The sequence below is a fragment of the Lactuca serriola genome, chromosome 4 (assembly GCF_051521515.1).
Source record: "Lactuca serriola cultivar US96UC23 chromosome 4, Lser_US96UC23_V15, whole genome shotgun sequence".
Taxonomy (NCBI): Eukaryota; Viridiplantae; Streptophyta; class Magnoliopsida; order Asterales; family Asteraceae; genus Lactuca; species Lactuca serriola.
The window spans coordinates 202,256,013-202,273,584 of NC_136411.1; the positions used below are offsets into that span (position 1 = coordinate 202,256,013).

General features: G+C 39.5%; 1 protein-coding gene across 2 annotated transcripts; it reads right to left on the reverse strand.

Moving 5' to 3' along the window:
- Positions 1-3,007: 3,007 nt before the first annotated feature.
- On the reverse strand, positions 3,008-4,354 carry LOC145100504 (uncharacterized). 2 transcript variants are annotated; one of them, XM_079037755.1, is made up of 6 exons: positions 4,243-4,354; positions 4,108-4,160; positions 3,811-3,972; positions 3,544-3,706; positions 3,380-3,461; positions 3,008-3,299 (listed from the first exon to the last, which is right to left on the reverse strand). In XM_079037755.1, exons 1-6 carry the CDS (start codon positions 4,266-4,268, stop codon positions 3,168-3,170), a joined length of 618 nt encoding a protein of 205 aa, XP_078893881.1. In that variant the 5' UTR covers positions 4,269-4,354; the 3' UTR covers positions 3,008-3,167. The 2 variants fall into 2 exon arrangements, with proteins under 2 accessions (XP_078893881.1, XP_078893880.1); XM_079037754.1 differs by having other exon boundaries at positions 3,544-3,712.
- Between the last annotated feature and the right edge of the window lie 13,218 nt (positions 4,355-17,572).

The window sequence follows — 17,572 nt, forward strand, 5'->3', positions numbered from 1 at the left end:
TTTTGTGAAGCTTGTCTAGTTTTAGCTGTGATGGATGATTTGTTGAAAATTTATGTACGCTCACAAGTTTGTTGCTAAAATTCGAGTTTTTCAGGACTTGAAGATTCTAAAGATATTGAATACAATCTCATGTCTCAAAAGAGCATCTTTTCTCTTAGTGGTATTAAAGGCGTTTCTACTTCTCCATAAGGGTGTATTCAGTATTTCTTGGTGTTGTTGGCACTTTCATACCATTAAAAGGTGGATGCAAGGTTTTAGTTAATTTATCCTTGGTTCGATGCTTCTGAAGTTGCACATATGCTCTTATGATTAAGGGTGTTTCTAATGTTGATTTTTGTAGGAGAGTGTTCATTGTATGTGGGTTTTGGGGGAGTTTGATGATTTTGCTATTGGTCTTAGTTCGATTCTTTTTTGTTGCATATGATGTTGGAGAGATTGAGTGTGTTGCTGCTATTGCTATCTAGTGGTGAATGACTCTTGTTTATGGGGATGTGATCATTTTTCCCCAGGTTGATTTTAGGGTCATTCATGATTTCTATTTGTTTTTGTTCCTTTAATCCTAAGATACTTCATTACTGTTTTGGTAAAGATCACTATGTGCATTCAATTTTGGTCAACCTCTAGTATTTCCTCGAGACTGCTTATTTCAACGACCCTATCTTTGATGGCGATATTGCTAGTGCTGATGTCTTCTCTCTTAGAGTTTTAGTCTTCTTCTGCTTATTGTATAGCTTGAGTTTGTTTAGTTTTTGTCATCTTATTTCTTTTTCCTAAATCTTTTTAGTTTAATATGGGTCATTTAAAAAAAATCACTTCAAATTCTAGAAATAAAGACATAATTTTGAGAAGTTCAAGCTACAGAATTATCACTAATAAAAGTAGTGGTAACATTCGAAATTTGGAACCATAGGCGACAGAAGTTGGTTCATATGAAAGATTAAAAACATTGTTAGACCATTTCTATTTGTAGGTTTTTCAAAAAATAAAAAATTAAAAAATTAAAAAAAATTAAAAAATTAAAAAAATGTTTTGGTCCCTAAACTTAATAAAATTTCATTTTTTTACCATAAATTTATTTAGATATTAAATATTTAGTATATTTTTATTAGTTTACTTATTTAGTTAAAAATACAAAATAAATGAATGTTACGAAAAAAATATATAATGCAAATAGCATTTTCAAAACTTCAAAAAGACATGGACATAATTTTTTTTTTTTTTTGTTATGTCAGTTTTGGCACGGACACATTAGTTTTATTCGTTTTGTTTTTCTTTCCGTAACTATAATTATTGTAATATAGATGTGTTCCGCAAAACTAGCTGATAACGTATAGCGGGTGCTTGTAGCTTGTAGCGTTTTGTTAATCGCTATATAACGTAGCTTTTGGATTTGGTGCGTTTTGTTTAAACTGAATGCTAGAAACTTATAGTGACAAACAAGACTTTCTATTCAAAATTGAACGTGTTGTCATACGCTAGAAGGTCAAATGTTAACGTTTCTTGCCAAACACGTCCATAATATAATATCTAGTTATGTTTTCATAGGAAAATATAACATATATACAAATATAAAAATATAACATATACCAAAGCGTCTTTATCAAACATTTAAGATGAATAAAGATAATTTGTTAATTCATGAAAAAAAAAATTATAAAATGTTAACAGTTGAGAAACGCTTTTAAGAAAAAGGTATTTTATTAAATAAAAGATAGTGAAAAAATAATATATTAATGTTTACCACGTTAGTACAATCCATGTGGGTGATGCCCAAACTTCCATATTACTTCACTAGTTTTTACATCTATATATTATTATCTGAGTTTGTTTAGAAAAATAAACATAAAAATTTAACAATTAAAAAAATCAAAAATTTAAAAAAAAAAAAAATATTAATTATCAAAATTAAAGTAGTTATCTTAAAAATTTAAACTAATAATTTAAATATATAAACAACTAAAATGATTGGACTCAATTTAAAATTTTAAAAATTATAAGAAAAGTTGAATTGATAAATTGGATATATATTTACTATTACATTTATTACATTCAAGTATTATATGATATTTAATAAAATTTAAAAACCCATAAAATGACATATTAATATAATTTAATCTAAATTTACCACAAAATGACATCTGACATAGCACATAAGACCATACAATATACAACCCATGAACCGGTCCATGGTTGAGGTGGCAACGAACCATGATCGTGCACACCACCCCTGTCGGTCGAGGTTGCTCTGTTTCGTGGTTATTCGTTATCTGGACGACGAGTATTAATGCCCAATGAGGGGTTTTCCTTTGTTTGACCATTTAACTAGCCATTCTATCAGCTAAATTTTGAAGAAAAAAAAAATTTAAATAACAACTTTACCTATAAATACCAAATTTTTAACCCTCATTTTTTACAACATTATTTTCTTTCTCTATACACACAATACACACAACATTTTCATAACCATCAAAATAGATCCCAACCAAAATAGTGATGATGATGTAACACCCATCGCTATAGTGGTTAGTGGTGACTATAATCGATAGTCTAAAAAGATGACAAGTGACAAAATCATTTTTATTTATTATGAAGAGTTTTCTGATTCTTAGTGTCTCACATATGACTGATTCTTAGTGTCTCACATATGAGGATTTTTTTTCATATATATATATATATATATATATATATATATATATATATATATATATATATATATATATATATATATATATATATATATATATATATATTCTTTTTATATTTCGTGTTTGATTTGGAGATTAATAATTTCAAATATACACCTCACATAAATAGCATATTACATTTAAAAGTATATGTTTTATTTTTCAAAAGTCAGTGTAGTTTACCAAAAACCCTACTTTTTTCTTTTGCAAAGTGTAATTATAAACTTTTTACATTTTTTATAACATCAATTATTTATCTAAAAAGTAAAAATAACCATCTAAATCACATAAAATTACAATTAATATTTCTTAGTTTCTTCCAATTAATGCAAGGTTATGAACTTTCAATATCGATTTTCAAGATCATTCACAGAATTCTTAGAAACCAAACAAATCTTTTAAAGATTCAAAGATCAAATCAACACAAGAAGCAATATTTTGGAGATGTAACTCCAAGTGATCTCATTTCCCTTGCTCTTTCTTTTACCTTTTTCTCATGATTTCTTCTTGTGTCTTCTGCTTGCGATCTCTAGCGCCTCCAGCTACATGATCGATCCTCGCCAGCTTGTTCTGGTAATGTTGCCAATTGATCGATCTTCTCTGTTCCAATTCTTTCTGTTTAAAAGCGTATAAATTTAGTCATTTAGTCATTATATTGATTTTGTGTAAAAAAAAAAAAAAAACGTGAGCCGAACCTTTTTCTCTTCCACTCGACGTTTAGCCCTTGCCTTCTTCTCGTTTTCCCATTGAAGAATTGTTAGGTTACTCTTCTCATATCTGGGAATTTTGTCATTTTAAAGAACATTAATGGAAAGAAAAAATTCAAAAGAAATTGCTTAGAACAACAGGTTTTTGGTACCGATTTTGAATCTTTAGCAATTCGGCTTTTTCCCATGCATCAACTTTGGTGTTTCCACTTCCATGTATGCTTAAACTTCTATTAGCATAAGCCTCTCTAGGTCTACTTGGTCTTGAGAACGATGGAGCTTTATCTGCCTGACTCATTTTGGTTTTCATGGAAGCTTCAACTAACATATAACAGGTTAGTTAATTAAGCTTGACTATCTCTATGGCTCTCATGTAAAAAATGAAAAGCGAAAACGTATTTTGTAACACATGGCATTACCTTCTTCTCTACTTTTCTCTTTTCTCTGAAACTGAGAGATCGCTTTTTCTTCCAATGAATGTATAGCGAAAGTGGCTGCAGCTATGGCAGCCATATGTTCATCGTCAATGGAATCATAATCTTGACTATTTCTTTGATGGTACAGGTTCGGTGATTTCTTATCTACAAACGAAAACCAATGTCGATCAAAATGCTAAGCTTTTTTGTTCTTTTAACATTTTCCAACCTTATTCTTGCTAGAAGGTTTTCTAAAACAAACAACCAGAATCTTAAATCTGGAATCATGAAGAATCAAACCTTTGGACAACGATTCTTTGTTATCACGCTGTAGAAGCTCCGAAAATGAAACCCTAAATAAAGAAACATTGGTTTGATTAAAAGTTATACTATGAGATCAAATAAACCGACTACGATCATATACAGATTCATTACCTTCGTTGTTTGATCATATTCTCCATTCTTAGCAAATCTAAGAAGATAGGAAAATATGATGAGGGGAGGGAAGGGTTTTGTATGATGAAGAAACCCTAAAAGGGAAGCTACTGTACCTGTTTATGAACAATGGAGGAAGGCAAGAAAAGTGTCACATGGTGGGTAGCAAATTAAGTTTCTTTTTGTTACGATTGAAAGGCTGGAGAGGAAGCAAAGCATCTCGCTTTTGAATGTCTAAACTACAAATCCATCAACCTAACCTTTCCCAAAGCTTTTCTAGCTTTTAGATAATGATCAGAATGAAGTTTTCCCTTTTGGGATTTAGTACAACTCTTACTCCACCAACAGCGATTGCAAAAATTGAAAATGATCAAAATAATAGTCAACCAATATATAGTTGCCGACTAACAATATTCGAATGAATATTTCGTAAGAGTCAACAGAAAAAATAAATAATAGTAACCACAGAAAAGACACGACAAAACATAAATTTATGTTGTTCCATTATCGAGATGATAGTGTATGACCAGTTCGCCACACGAGAAGAGAAGATTTTATATTCTAAAGAGAACGAAAAAAGAGCAATTACAAAACAATAAACCTAATAGCAAAGGATTGTGAAGGTGTAACTAAAACCTCCCGCCCAACATCAGTATAAAGTGTTTCCTGAACTACCCACTCAAGTAATGCAATAATGATTTGATGAGAAACATTCACCGATAATAATAATAACAATAATAATAATAACATATATTAATATATAAAAATAAATAAATAAATAAATAAAGAGGCACTCCATGATTTTTAGTTCTCGAAATTGCCTTTAGAATCTATGAAGTTGTCACTACTACTTAGACCTTTACTAAATGCCCCTCAGCTATAATATCAAAAGGAACTTTCTATTGTAACTTTCGATGTAAATTACTAAATTAATTAGGCTTTAGAAAGGTCCAAAAGATGAAGGAATAAAAATCATGCCCATAATGGTCCGATGGTAAGAAATAAGGCCTGTTCTATCAAGAAAACGTTTCAAAATGTCCATCAAAAGTAGCGTTGGTCCGCCCATAAGGCCCAAGGGTGTATAAACCTTTCATTTTTTTTTTCTACAATATCTTATTTTTCCTTCATTTTACTTTCTGTTTTCAAAATAGTCATCTTTCATTTTATTTCACTTCTTTTTCAAAATAAAATTATTTAAATTTTAAAAACTATAATCAACAAATAAATACAATTAATTAAAATATAATAAATAAACATAAAAATTAATAAAAATAAAAATCTTTCATTAGGTAAAAATAAAAATACATAATAAACATAAGTTAAAATTACATAATAAAACATAATTAACTACATCAATCCAAATCGAGGTTTGAATCCTGAACGTATTTGAACATTCATTCGATTCATCAAACAAAATCAATGTGTCACTCCTCGACCTCGTGTTGTATATTAGTACATTTAAATATGTTCCACCAAATTAACATGAAAATAGTGATAAATGTCGCGATCATATACTTCTCTTAATATTTGCCTATACTTTTGCATACCAGCAACTACTTTTTTGGCAGTTCGCAAAATTTCATTTTCATCGTAGCGCCATATTGTTTTTCATTCATCTCCTAAAATCACATTTTAGAATATGATGCACGCGAACATTATATTTTGCAACCTGACAACTTCATATGTCCACCCTCCAAGTCACCAACATGGCAACAATATATAAAAATAATTTTTTTTCATCCGGAACCGTCTTCAAAACTTTTCAGCATACACAACATTATCCGCAAAATAGTTCCTATAAGACGATTGTACCAGTCTTTGTGATTTCTCTTCAATGGAGATCTTCTCACTCAAGAATCTAAACTTTGAGCTTCTTAGTTTTGGAGATATACGACTGATTTTGTAATGACATAACTGAAAAACATGTCTTCTTCTAACGCCATGGAATCCGATGAACTAGATGATAGACATTATGGTTGAATGATTTTTTGAGAGAAAATATAGAAATTGGTGTGAGAAAAATGTTGTAAGTGTTTGATATTTATAGAGTTGTAAAGTGTTATATATATATATATATATATATATATATATATATATATATATATATATATATATATATATATATATATATATATATAATACCGTAATATCCATATTTGTTCAAAAGACTAAATTTTAAAAGATACAAATAATGTTATTTGTACAATGAATTTATCCACTGAATGAACTAGATGATAGACATTATGGTTGAATGATTTTTTGCATTGGTGTGAGAAAAATGTTGTAAGTGTTTGATATTTATAGAGTTGTAAAGTGTTATATATATATATATATATATATATATATATATATATATATATATATATATATATATATATATATATATATATATATAATACCGTAATATCCATATTTGTTCAAAAGACTGAATTTTAAAAGATACAAATAATGTTATTTGTACAATGAATTTATCCACTGAACTCCTATTTGGTTAACAAAAATTGGCTCTAAAATAGATATTGAAATCTGTGATTGTTCATTTTTTTTAATTAGTCGATCACAGGTTGTTATCATCACCATCTCTTAATTGCCGGCCAGTGGAGATGAATATCCGTTCAACAGATTTAAATTGAATTTTCTAACTCAAAAAATTGAAATTTCCATTGTTCCCCTTTAAAAGCCACTATCCCCTCTCAGAATTTCTAAGGACATAATCTCTTTAAAACCTGCCTCCTACCATTACCGTATGTATCTTTCTTCGGTTTTTTCCCTTAAATACTCTTTGTATGAGTTAATTTATGTTCATCTTTGTATTCGAGGTTCGCCATCATCTATCATAGTTGGTTTTGAGGTATGCTTGTGTCACACCCCAAACCGGAACGGCAGAAACGTTCGGGGGTGGCTGACGTCATGTGTAGTATCACAATAACTGTATCATAGCAAGCATAGTAAACACAACCAGACATTGAATACATATATGAAAAAGGTTTACATTGTTTAATACATAGTTTTGTTCGTATCAAAAGTAAAATAGTAAAGACGCGACTCTAATGCTCCGACTTCTCCGAACTCCTGGAAGTACCTGTCTACTAATTCCCTGAGAATACAAGCAGTTTTGAAGAATATCATCATAAAGCTGGTGAGTTCATAAGCATTTAGTTTTGGTGGAAAAGTGTTCTTTGAATCCTTTTGAAAAGTGTTCCTCAAGAAAATCCTATATTTTCTTATGAAAAGCTTGTTTGAAAACCCATTCATTCCATGACTTCCAGGTTCGTACAGAACATGTAAAATCCAATGTGTCATGTAATGAATATGAATATCCGTTGTTTGTAAAACAATCCGTTTTGAATAGTCGGTTTATCCCGGGAAAATCCTATATTTTCCCCGAAGGTCGAGGTTGATTATCCGTTTTAAACTGGGGTTTGCAAGTATCTACCATACTTGTGTATATAAAAGCAGTTTTCTATTAAAAACTCTGGTTACACCTAGAGAGGTATATTAGCCTTATTACATAAATAAAACCAAACAAAACAAAACCGTGATGAACTAAGTCCTGAAGATATTATTATTAATACCCTCCAGTAATTAATCAATTATTACTTTGAGGTTAGTTCACTTGATTCATTATTACAAAAGTAAATCTCTGCTACCTAAGTTTTGAGTTTCATTACCATAACAGACAGGTGTAACATCCCGAAATATCAAGAGTAGAGTGGAAGGGCTAAAAGAGTAAATTGGGAAAGAGTGACTCGACGAGTCCATGGATGGACTCGGCGAGTAGAGTCGCGATTTGGTCGCGTGTTAAGTAGCCGACTCGGCGAGTCAATGAGGTGGACTCGGCGAGTAGGCGCTGAGTGGAGAAAACCCTAATTCTCGGGGTTGAGCCCTATATAAAGAACATTATGTTTTCCTCCCAGCCTCTTTATCACCCCTTGAGTCCCAGAAACCCTAAAATTGTGGAGAAGCACCATTGTTGAGCAAATTGGAGCTTGGAGAGGTGGTTATTGAAGAGATCTTAGAGAAGGAGAGGCTTGGAGCAAGGGGCTTTGCTTGGATTCAAGTTTCATTGCAGTTGGGGCATTCTTTTGAGGTAATATCTCGTCTTTGAGCTGCTATTTCCTTGATGCATCATTTTGGGGGTATTAGAGATTATATTTGGAAGTGTTGGAGTTTAGAGGTTAGATCTAAGGTTGCTACCTCAGATCTGGAAAGGAGAAGAGTTGGAATGCATGAAAGTCCCTGTGTTGAGTGTTAGATGAAGCTATCATGTCCCAAACCTTAGCCCTAATGTGCAAAATGCATAGATCTCTTTGGATTCACGTAAAGTTTGCCACTTTACGTGATGAATGAGTTGTAGGAGGCTAGATCTATGTTTGGGAGCAATTGCATGGCCTGGAATGCTTCTGAATGGTTTCAGACCGGTGGTACTCGGCGAGTCACATGGGTGTACTCGACGAGTTGCTTGAAGATGAGATGGAACTCGACGAGTTGGAAGAACAACTCGGCGAGTTGGATGAAGATGGCCTGGAACTCGGCGAGTTGTATGAACAACTCAGCGAGTAGGTTGAAGATAGCCTTAGACTCGGAGAGTCTGTTCTTGGGCTCGGCGAGTCTTGTCGAAGAGTCCCAATATTTTTCTGGTCGAGTCGAGAATCGGGGAGTCAAGGGATGACTCGGTGAGTTGTGTGCGAGTGGACTCAGAGTTGTTGAACTCGACGAGTCTCAGGGTGACTCGGCGAGTTAGGTCGCGGATTGAGGGAAGTTCTGAGTATGGGGACTCGGCGAGTCATCGGGTTGACTCGGCGAGTAGAGTCAGTCAGGGGTTGACTTTGACCTTATCTTTGACCAAGGGTTGGCCTATGGTTTCCAGGGGCATTTTGGTAATTGTTGATTATTGTTTTGAGTTCAGTGCATTGGTGGTTGTCCAGTGGTGGAGATCGTATCAGTGATCAGAGAACAGCTTGGGTTATCTGTTCAGTCGGCAGTTTCGAGGTGAGTTATCCTCACTATATCAATAGGGTCTAAGGCACCAAGGCCGACCCTTATCGGATTGAGATCCGGGTAGTTGTTGTTACGTTGTTGTTATGATTTGTTGCATCCTGAGAGCTAGGATGGTATATGTTAGAGACCTGATTGAGATCGGTATCCTGAGAGATAGGGAGATGCTATGCTAGTGACCTGTTAGGTCGGTATCCTGGTTAGGATGATGATATGTTATGTGATCTGTTTAATCTGCTTGTTGACTGTGAATTGCTATATGATTGTATGTATATGTGCACATGGTTGTTTGGACTGGAGTTGGGTTGAGGCGGGTCCTGCTGTGTGCTGTAGGCCAAGATACCCAGGGCGGACCGGTTGTCCCAAAGGCCCAGCGAGCGGTCCGGATAGGCTGTAGGCCCCGAAAGGGCGGACCAGATGTGCCGAAGGCTCGTAGAGTGGACCTGATAGACTGAAGGCCCGGTGCGGGCGGACCAGTCATATTGTAGACTCAGAGAGTGGACCAGGTGGATTGAAGCCCCGGGAGCGGGCGGACCAATCGTACTGTAGACTCGATGTATGTGGATAGACTCAGAGGGTGGACCAGGTGGACTGTAGGCCGGTGCGGCGGACCAGTCCCACAGTAGACCGAAGTGCATGGCTATTCTGTGATCGGATACGTTATGGCATGTTATGCGTGTATGGTATTTGTGGTTGGTATTTTGGGGATATCTCACTAAGCTTTCGGGCTTACAGTTGTGGTTTCATGTTTTTCAGGTTCTTCAGGAGACTGTGGCAAGGCGAAGGCGTGATCGTACCGCTCCTCATGATTTCATAGTGTTGTGATTCTGGGACAACGTTAAATGTTTTGTATTGAAAACCTTTTTGTAAAGATTTAATGGAATCGAGATGTTTTTGAAAAATTTAAAATGTGTTGTATATTCGGTTGTTACAAGTTGGTATCAGAGCCTTGGTTTGAGTGAATTGGAGGAACATTCATGTGACTCCAGTCTCAAATCAAGGAGAGTTTTCAAAAGAGTATTTAAAATGGTTTTCAAAATGAGTAAGGGAGGACGCGGAGGTACGATCAGCCGGAGCCAGTAAGTAACCCCAAAATACAATGCATGTTATTTGTTTTTGAGCTTTGATAGAACAGCATGCTAGTGATAGGCCAGGGATCTTCAGGATTTCATGATATGTTGCCTGATTTGTGATGCCTGTAGCCTAGGGTTCCTTATGGGATATTTTCAGTATACCTCTAGTGGTGAGGGTTGAGCGTTGTTATGCATGTTTCTCTAGGGCGTTGTGGTAGTACTTCATACAAATATGGGTAGGTGTGGAAGGTAGTATGGGCCCGTACTACTGAAAGCACAGGACCCATACGTGTATCAGGGAAACCATGATCTTTAGGGTTGGGTGGAGAGAGTTGGATCCCGGGATGGTGGGAAGAGTCTGAGATTTTGTGTGGTGTTTCTTTTCAGTATGGAGATTCCGAGGCATGATGAGAGTGGATCCGGGTCAGGATCGGGAGCTGGAGAGAGAGTTCCGGGCAGATCGGTGCCGCTCGAGGTTATCGGTTAGATGAGCACAAGCGAGTTGGATGCGAGGATTCGTGAGATCCTGCGTGATGAGATTGCTGAGTTGTTCCGGGTTGAGTTGCCAGAGTTGTTTGGGTCGATTAAGACCGCCATGGTTGAGTATTTTGATGAGCGCTATGCAGCTCTCACTGAGATGGCTGCCGTGGCTGCTACAACGGCTGTAGCAGCGGCAGGGGGAGGAGCTAGTCGGGGTTTTCAGTATCGGGACTTCGATAATACGAAGCCTCCCACATTCGATGTAGTTCAGGACCCGATTGTTGCTATGAGGTGGTTATCAGACGTGGAGGGGTGTTTCTTCACGTGTTCATGCCCTGTTGATCAGAGGGTGAGGTGTGCTCTGAACCTGTTGAGGCTCGGGGCGAAGGATTGGTGGAGATTGACCATGGGGTCATATTCGGATGCACAGAGGGCTGCGGTTTCGTGGGATCAGTTCAGAGAAATGTTCAGCACTCGTTATGTTCCGCAAGTTGAGCGGGAGAGATTGGCTCAGGAGTTCCTTGAGCTGAAGCAGGGTTCGAAGTCGGTGACTGAGATCACCAGGATGTTCACTGAGAGGGTGATGTTTTGCCCAGAGTTTGCTTCGGAGCAGTCTCAGATGTCTCGATATCTGAGCATGCTCAAGAGGGACATCAGATAGTTTGTGTCTGCGTAGAGGTGCGAGACCTTATTGGAATTGCAGGAGGCCGCTAGGCGGCGTGAGTTAGAGATTGAGTTGCAGTTGCGTGAGCTGAGGCAGGCTCCGGTGCAGTCGCAGCCGGGGCCGAAACGGTCCAAGACCGTTGATGTTAGAGTGGGGGATCTGAGCAGTGACACTTGTGGGAAGTGTGGGAGGGGTCACACCGGGGTTTGTAGGTCCGGTGGTGCATGCCGCAAGTGCGGAAAGGAGGGGCACTATGCGAGGGATTGTCGGCAGTCAGCGCCAGTTCGAGATTTGAGGATTTGCTATCATTGTCATCAGGTTGGGCATTTGAGGGTCAACTGTCCACAGCTTGTTGCAGGACCGGTGCAGGCTCCAGCACCGGCCACTTTGAGGATCACAGGTGGAGGTCAGGGTGGAGCAGAGCCCCCAAGGGCTCCGGGTCGTGCTTTTCAGCTTTTAGCAGAGGAGGTCAGGGCAGTGCCGGATGCAGCTGCGGGTATGTTTCTTTCTTGATGTCTTATTATCTTGTGATTATTGTGGTGTAATGTTTATGAGCTGGTATTTTGTTTGGTTTTCGATGTGGTATTCGTCATTTTGCGGGTTGTGGTTTTGGTTATGGGTTATTGTTTTGGGAATTCCGTTGGTTATCATTCATGAGGGTTATTAGTGGAAACCCGTCATTGGGTTGCAGGTCGGGTAGCATCTGCTTTCTGAGGAGTGGTTAGATGCAGATTGAGTTTCATTCGAGCAGGTTGATCAGTGCTGATGTGAGATCTCATTGAGGTTGTTTATGCTTGTGAGAAGCAGTCCGCGTGTAAGTGTTTTCTTTGTGCAAGAGTTGTTCTGGGAGGTCGGTAATGGCGACCGGTGGTCGATAGTTAGTGCCCAAGTGGGGGAGAATTGGAGAATTCTCCGGGAGATCGATGAGTAATTGTAAGTGCTTAGCTGTTGGGATTCAGCAAGTGTACTGTCAGCCCAGAGTATAGGCTGATAGGAGTAAGAGTCGGACATGTGGGGCGGGATTCAGACCTAGGGCATTTGATTGTGGAGGGCCTGGGAGTAGGCCGGGATTGAGTATGTATGATGGAGTTAGAGTTCGGAACCCCTAGAGGGATAGAACGGTATGCATGGGAGGATTTCCGGGGGGATAGCTCGGAATGTTGAATGCTAGTTGAGCGGTCCGGATAGACTGAAGGCCGGAAGGCGTACCAGTCAGGCCGAAGGCTCGGAGAACGGTCCAGCCAAACTGAAGGCACTGAGAGCGGTCCAGATTGGCTGAAGGTTTTGAGAGTGGTCCAAATGGACTGAAGGCCTGGTGAGGCGGTCCAGTCATGCTGAAGACTCTGCAGGTATTGTTGGATCAGTTTGAGGATATGGGTTGTGTATGTTGCAGTGTGATTGCATTAGAAGGTCTGACCTCGGGTAGTGATCTTGATTAGTGGAGATAGTGCAGGGGCTTGAGAGTCCCTACGATGAGAGTCAGAGGATGTGTGTTGGATGGATAGCGGATACGCTAAAAGGGTGGTGTAGCGTTGGGCGAGCACCGTGGCACTTGTTGGAGTGGCAATATGGCCAAGTGGATTCCTTGGAAAAGGAAGTGAGGGAGGTGTGTAACTCCAAGAGGGAGTGCAAGTTCACGGAAGTAAAAGCGGCAGAGCAGAGTTTTGATTAGAGTAATTCGAGTATGGTTTTTGGAGCAGCGTGTTTGCGACAGTGGAATAGAAGCTCATCCAGTTTGGGATGTCTGTTGAGGTTGCGGAGGAATTGCGCAAATGTAGAGCCAAGAGACTCGGAAGGGATGCAGGGAGAAAGTCTTGGGCTCTCAGTGTTATTCTGATCAGGGTATTGGATATGTAATAGTGGTTCATCCTGGGGGATGTTGGAGGATATCATCAGTGTATCAGGGTTTCCCAACCTGAGGGTGCTGGAGAAAGTTCAACATGTGTATGTGATTGCAAGAGGAGAACTCGTGGGAGTTGCTCTGAGATTGAGAATGGGTCTTTCCGTCGTCACGGAATGGATAGAGTGGGATTCGGATCGGGGATCCGATGGTTCATGGCTTTCTAGCCCTTATGGGTCGAGTGATTGTTAGGATTTAGGGCAGTGATGCTTCATGGGTAATTCTCGGTTGTTAAGTGTGATTATCAGAGGGTACAGCCGGTGCCCGGCTCGAGACGGTGGTCAGGACACCGTAAGGAAAGAGAAAGTGTGTTTGAGTTTCGATGGGTATACCCTGAGGGACTTGGCCCGGTTAAGTCCAGGTGGCGCGTTATGGGAGTATCGTTGGGATTGAATTGCAGTAGGCTTCGAGGACGAAGCCTAATTTAAGTGGGGGAGAATTGTAACATCCCGAAATATCAAGAGTAGAGTAGAAGGGCTAAAAGAGTAAATTGGGAAAGAGTGACTCGACGAGTCCATGGATGGACTCGGCGAGTAGAGTCGCGATTTGGTCGCGTGTTAAGTAGCCGACTCGGCGAGTCAATGAGGTGGACTCGGCGAGTAGGCGCTGAGTGGAGAAAACCCTAATTCTCGGGGTTGAGCCCTATATAAAGAACATTATGTTTTCCTCCCAGCCTCTTTATCACCCCTTAAGTCCCAGAAACCCTAAAATCATGGAGAAGCACCATTGTTGAGCAAATTAGAGCTTGGAGAGGTGGTTATTGAAGAGATCTTAGAGAAGGAGAGGCTTGGAGCAAGGGGCTTTGCTTGGATTCAAGTTTCATTGCAGTTGGGGCGTTCTTTTGAGGTAATATCTCGTCTTTGAGCTGCTATTTCCTTGATGCATCATTTTGGGGGTATTAGAGATTATATTTGGAAGTTTTGGAGTTTAGAGGTTAGATCTAAGGTTGCTACCTCAAATCTGGAAAGGAGAAGAGTTGGAATGCATGAAAGTCCCTATGTTGAGTGTTGGATGAAGCTATCATGTCCCAAAACTTAGCCCTAATGTGCAAAATGCATAGATCTCTTTGGATTCACGTAAAGTTTGCCACTTTACGTGATGAATGAGTTGTAGGAGGCTAGATCTATGTTTGGGAGCAATTGCATGGCCTGGAATGCTTCTGAATGGTTTCAGACCGGTGGTACTCGGCGAGTCACATGGGTGTACTCGACGAGTTGCTTGAAGATGAGCTGGAACTCGATGAGTTGGAAGAACAACTCGGCGAGTTGGATGAAGATGGCCTGGAACTCAGCGAGTAGGTTGAAGATAGCCTTAGACTCGGCGAGCCTGTTCTTGGGCTCGTCGAGTCTTGTTGAAGAGTCCCAATATTTTTCTTATCGAGTCGAGAATCGGGGAGTCAAGGGATGACTAGGTGAGTTGTATGTGAGTGGACTCAGAGTTGTTGAACTCGACGAGTCTCAGGGTGACTCGGTGAGTTAGGTCGCGGATTGAGGGAAGTTCTGAGTATGGGGACTCGGCGAGTCATCGGGTTGACTCGGCGAGTAGAGTCAGTCAGGGGTTGACTTTGACCTTATCTTTGACCAAGGGTTGGCCTGTGGTTTCCAGGGGCATTTTGGTAATTGTTGATTATTGTTTTGAGTTCAGTGCATTGGTGGTTGTCCAGTGGTGGAGATCGTATCAGTGATCAGAGCAGCTTGGGTTATCTGTTCAGTCGGCAGTTTCGAGGTGAGTTATCCTCACTATATCAATAGGGTCTAAGGCACCAAGGCCGGCCCTTATCGGATTGAGATCCGGGTAGTTGTTGTTACGTTGTTGTTATGATTTGTTGCATCCTGAGAGCTAGGATGGTATATGTTAGAGACCTGATTGAGATCGGTATCCTGAGAGATAGGGAGATGCTATGCTAGTGACCTGTTAGGTCGGTATCCTGGTTAGGATGATGATATGCTATGTGATCTGTTTGATCTGCTTGTTGACTGTGAATTGCTATATGATTGTATGTATATGTGCACATAGTTGTTTGGACTGGAGTTGGGTTGAGGCGGGTCCTGCTGTATGCTGTAGGCCTAGATACCCAGGGCGGACCGGTTGTCCCGAAGGCCCAGCGAGCGGTCCGGATAGGCTGTAGGCCCCGAAAGGGCGGACCAGACGTGCCGAAGGCTCGTAGAGTGGACCTGATAGACTGAAGGCCCGATGCGGGCGGACCAGTCATACTGTAGACTCAGAGAGTGGACCAGGTGGATTGAAGGACCGGGAGCGGGCGGACCAATCATACTGTAGACTCGATGTATGTGGATAGACTCAGAGGGTGGACCAGGTTGACTGTAGGCCGGTGCGGCGGACCAGTCCCACAGTAGACCGAAGTGCATGGTTGTTCTGTGATCGGATACGTTATGGCATGTTATGCGTGTATGGTATTTGTGGTTGGTATTTTGGGGATATCTCACTAAGCTTTCGGGCTTACAGTTGTGGTTTCATGTTTTTCAGGTTCTTCAGGAGACTGTGGCAAGGCGAAGGCGTGATCGTACCGCTCCTCATGATTTCATAGTATTGTGATTCTGGGAACACGTTAAATGTTTTGTATTGAAAACCTTTTTGTAAAGATTTAATGGAATCGAGATGTTTTTGAAAAATTTAAAATTTGTTGTATATTCGGTTGTTACAACAGGATATAGCCCGCAACAACCTGTATCCTTAATGACTTTGTCACCCGTAGACCTGTCGGTCCGGCTGTAGCTAGCAGCGAGGTGTGGGGTTGTCAGTCCCGTATAGATCTATACACAACAGTCACGCTCTCCCTACAAGAGACTCTAGTCACAAGTGCTAGTCCTACACTCTGATTCTGTGGGAGTGTTACCAAGGACGTGTCTTAAACTTAGCCTAACAAATTTACAAGTAATAATACAGAAAATCCTGTTTATGATTTGCATGAATCCTTTATAAAATAATACATTTTACTACATGATTCACAAGTTCATTGTTCTAGTTTTGAAAACTGTTTCTACGTGTTGATTTCTTAATCGGTTGGTAAAACTGTTTTCCATGTTTAAAAGCATACTGAAAATATAATTATCTTAAACAAAATAATATATTTTAAGCAAAGGTTTCCTTGTACTTTTTCTTGTATCCCCCCCTGAAAACATGAAAACTCAGAAAAAAACGTAGGGGTATGAACTCACCGTTTGACGTAGGATCTGGGTGTATGATTGGCTACAAATGTTGAGTGTCAACCGATGTTTTGTATGCAAGTGGATCCTATTAACATGTGATGACACATATGTGTGTTAGAATTAGGGTGTTTCATGACTAAACATGACGGGAAACCACCCTAAAGACTTGGAAATGCTTGTCAGGACCCTATATGATCAAATAAGGGAGGTGTACGACCATTAGAGTGAGTGTGCGGCCAGGGTGTGCGGCCAGACTGAGTGTGCGGCCGTACAGAGGGTGTGTGCGGCCGTACACAGGAGTGTGTGGTCGTACACTCCTCATTTGTGCCCGAAACGTCGATTTTGAGGTGTTCTAGTGCTAATATCAAGTCCAACTAGTAAATGGAGGCCAAACTCTTCACTTTGGAGAGTTTTAGTGTGTGCGCCACCTTATGAAGGTGTGCGGCCGTACACCTTCAAAGGATGAAGAACACGAAGAACACTATGAGTTTTAAGCTTAGATTCAGGTGTTTTACCAATATAACAAGTTGATTGATGGGGTGGTTCACGTTCTTGTAGCCCTTAGAGTGTTCTTGGATGATGTTTCTAGAAAGAGAAAGTAGAGAGAGAGAGAGAGTAGGGTGCAGCCAAAAGAAGAAAAGAGTGAATGAAGGGGGGGGGGGGGGGTTCTCCTCTAATATATAGGGTCGAGTGTGAGGCTGGAGGGTGTGTGCGGCCGCACACACCTTCTTTGGTGTGCTTGGCCCGATTCTATGATGCTACACACTTTCTAACCCTTCTTAAGACTCATATCTAGGTTATAATAAGCCTAGAGCACTCATATGGACCCACAATTTCGTTAAAAGATGATAAATTCGAGTTTAATATTGATATACAGATCAATTGCACAGGATAAAAGTTTCGGGTTGTCACAGCTTGGTTTACTATCATCTATAGGCATTCGTTGTGGAAGAATCTTAAATGAGTCTCCATCTCTTCTCTCCTTGGACTCTCACTCTCTCTTATAAATACTCTTAACTAACCAATTGTTTGTATATTGATGTTT

Bases quoted from the DNA above. Each gene is read 5' to 3' on its own strand.
- LOC145100504 (XM_079037754.1), bottom strand. From the start codon at position 4,268: ATGGAGAATATGATCAAACAACGAAG. The intron at 3,973-4,107 runs GTTTGATTCTTC...TTTCGTTTGTAG, and splicing joins CAAAGAATCGTTGTCCAAAG to ATAAGAAATCACCGAACCTG. The intron at 3,462-3,543 runs GTACCAAAAACC...CAAAATTCCCAG, and splicing joins TTGCTAAAGATTCAAAATCG to ATATGAGAAGAGTAACCTAA.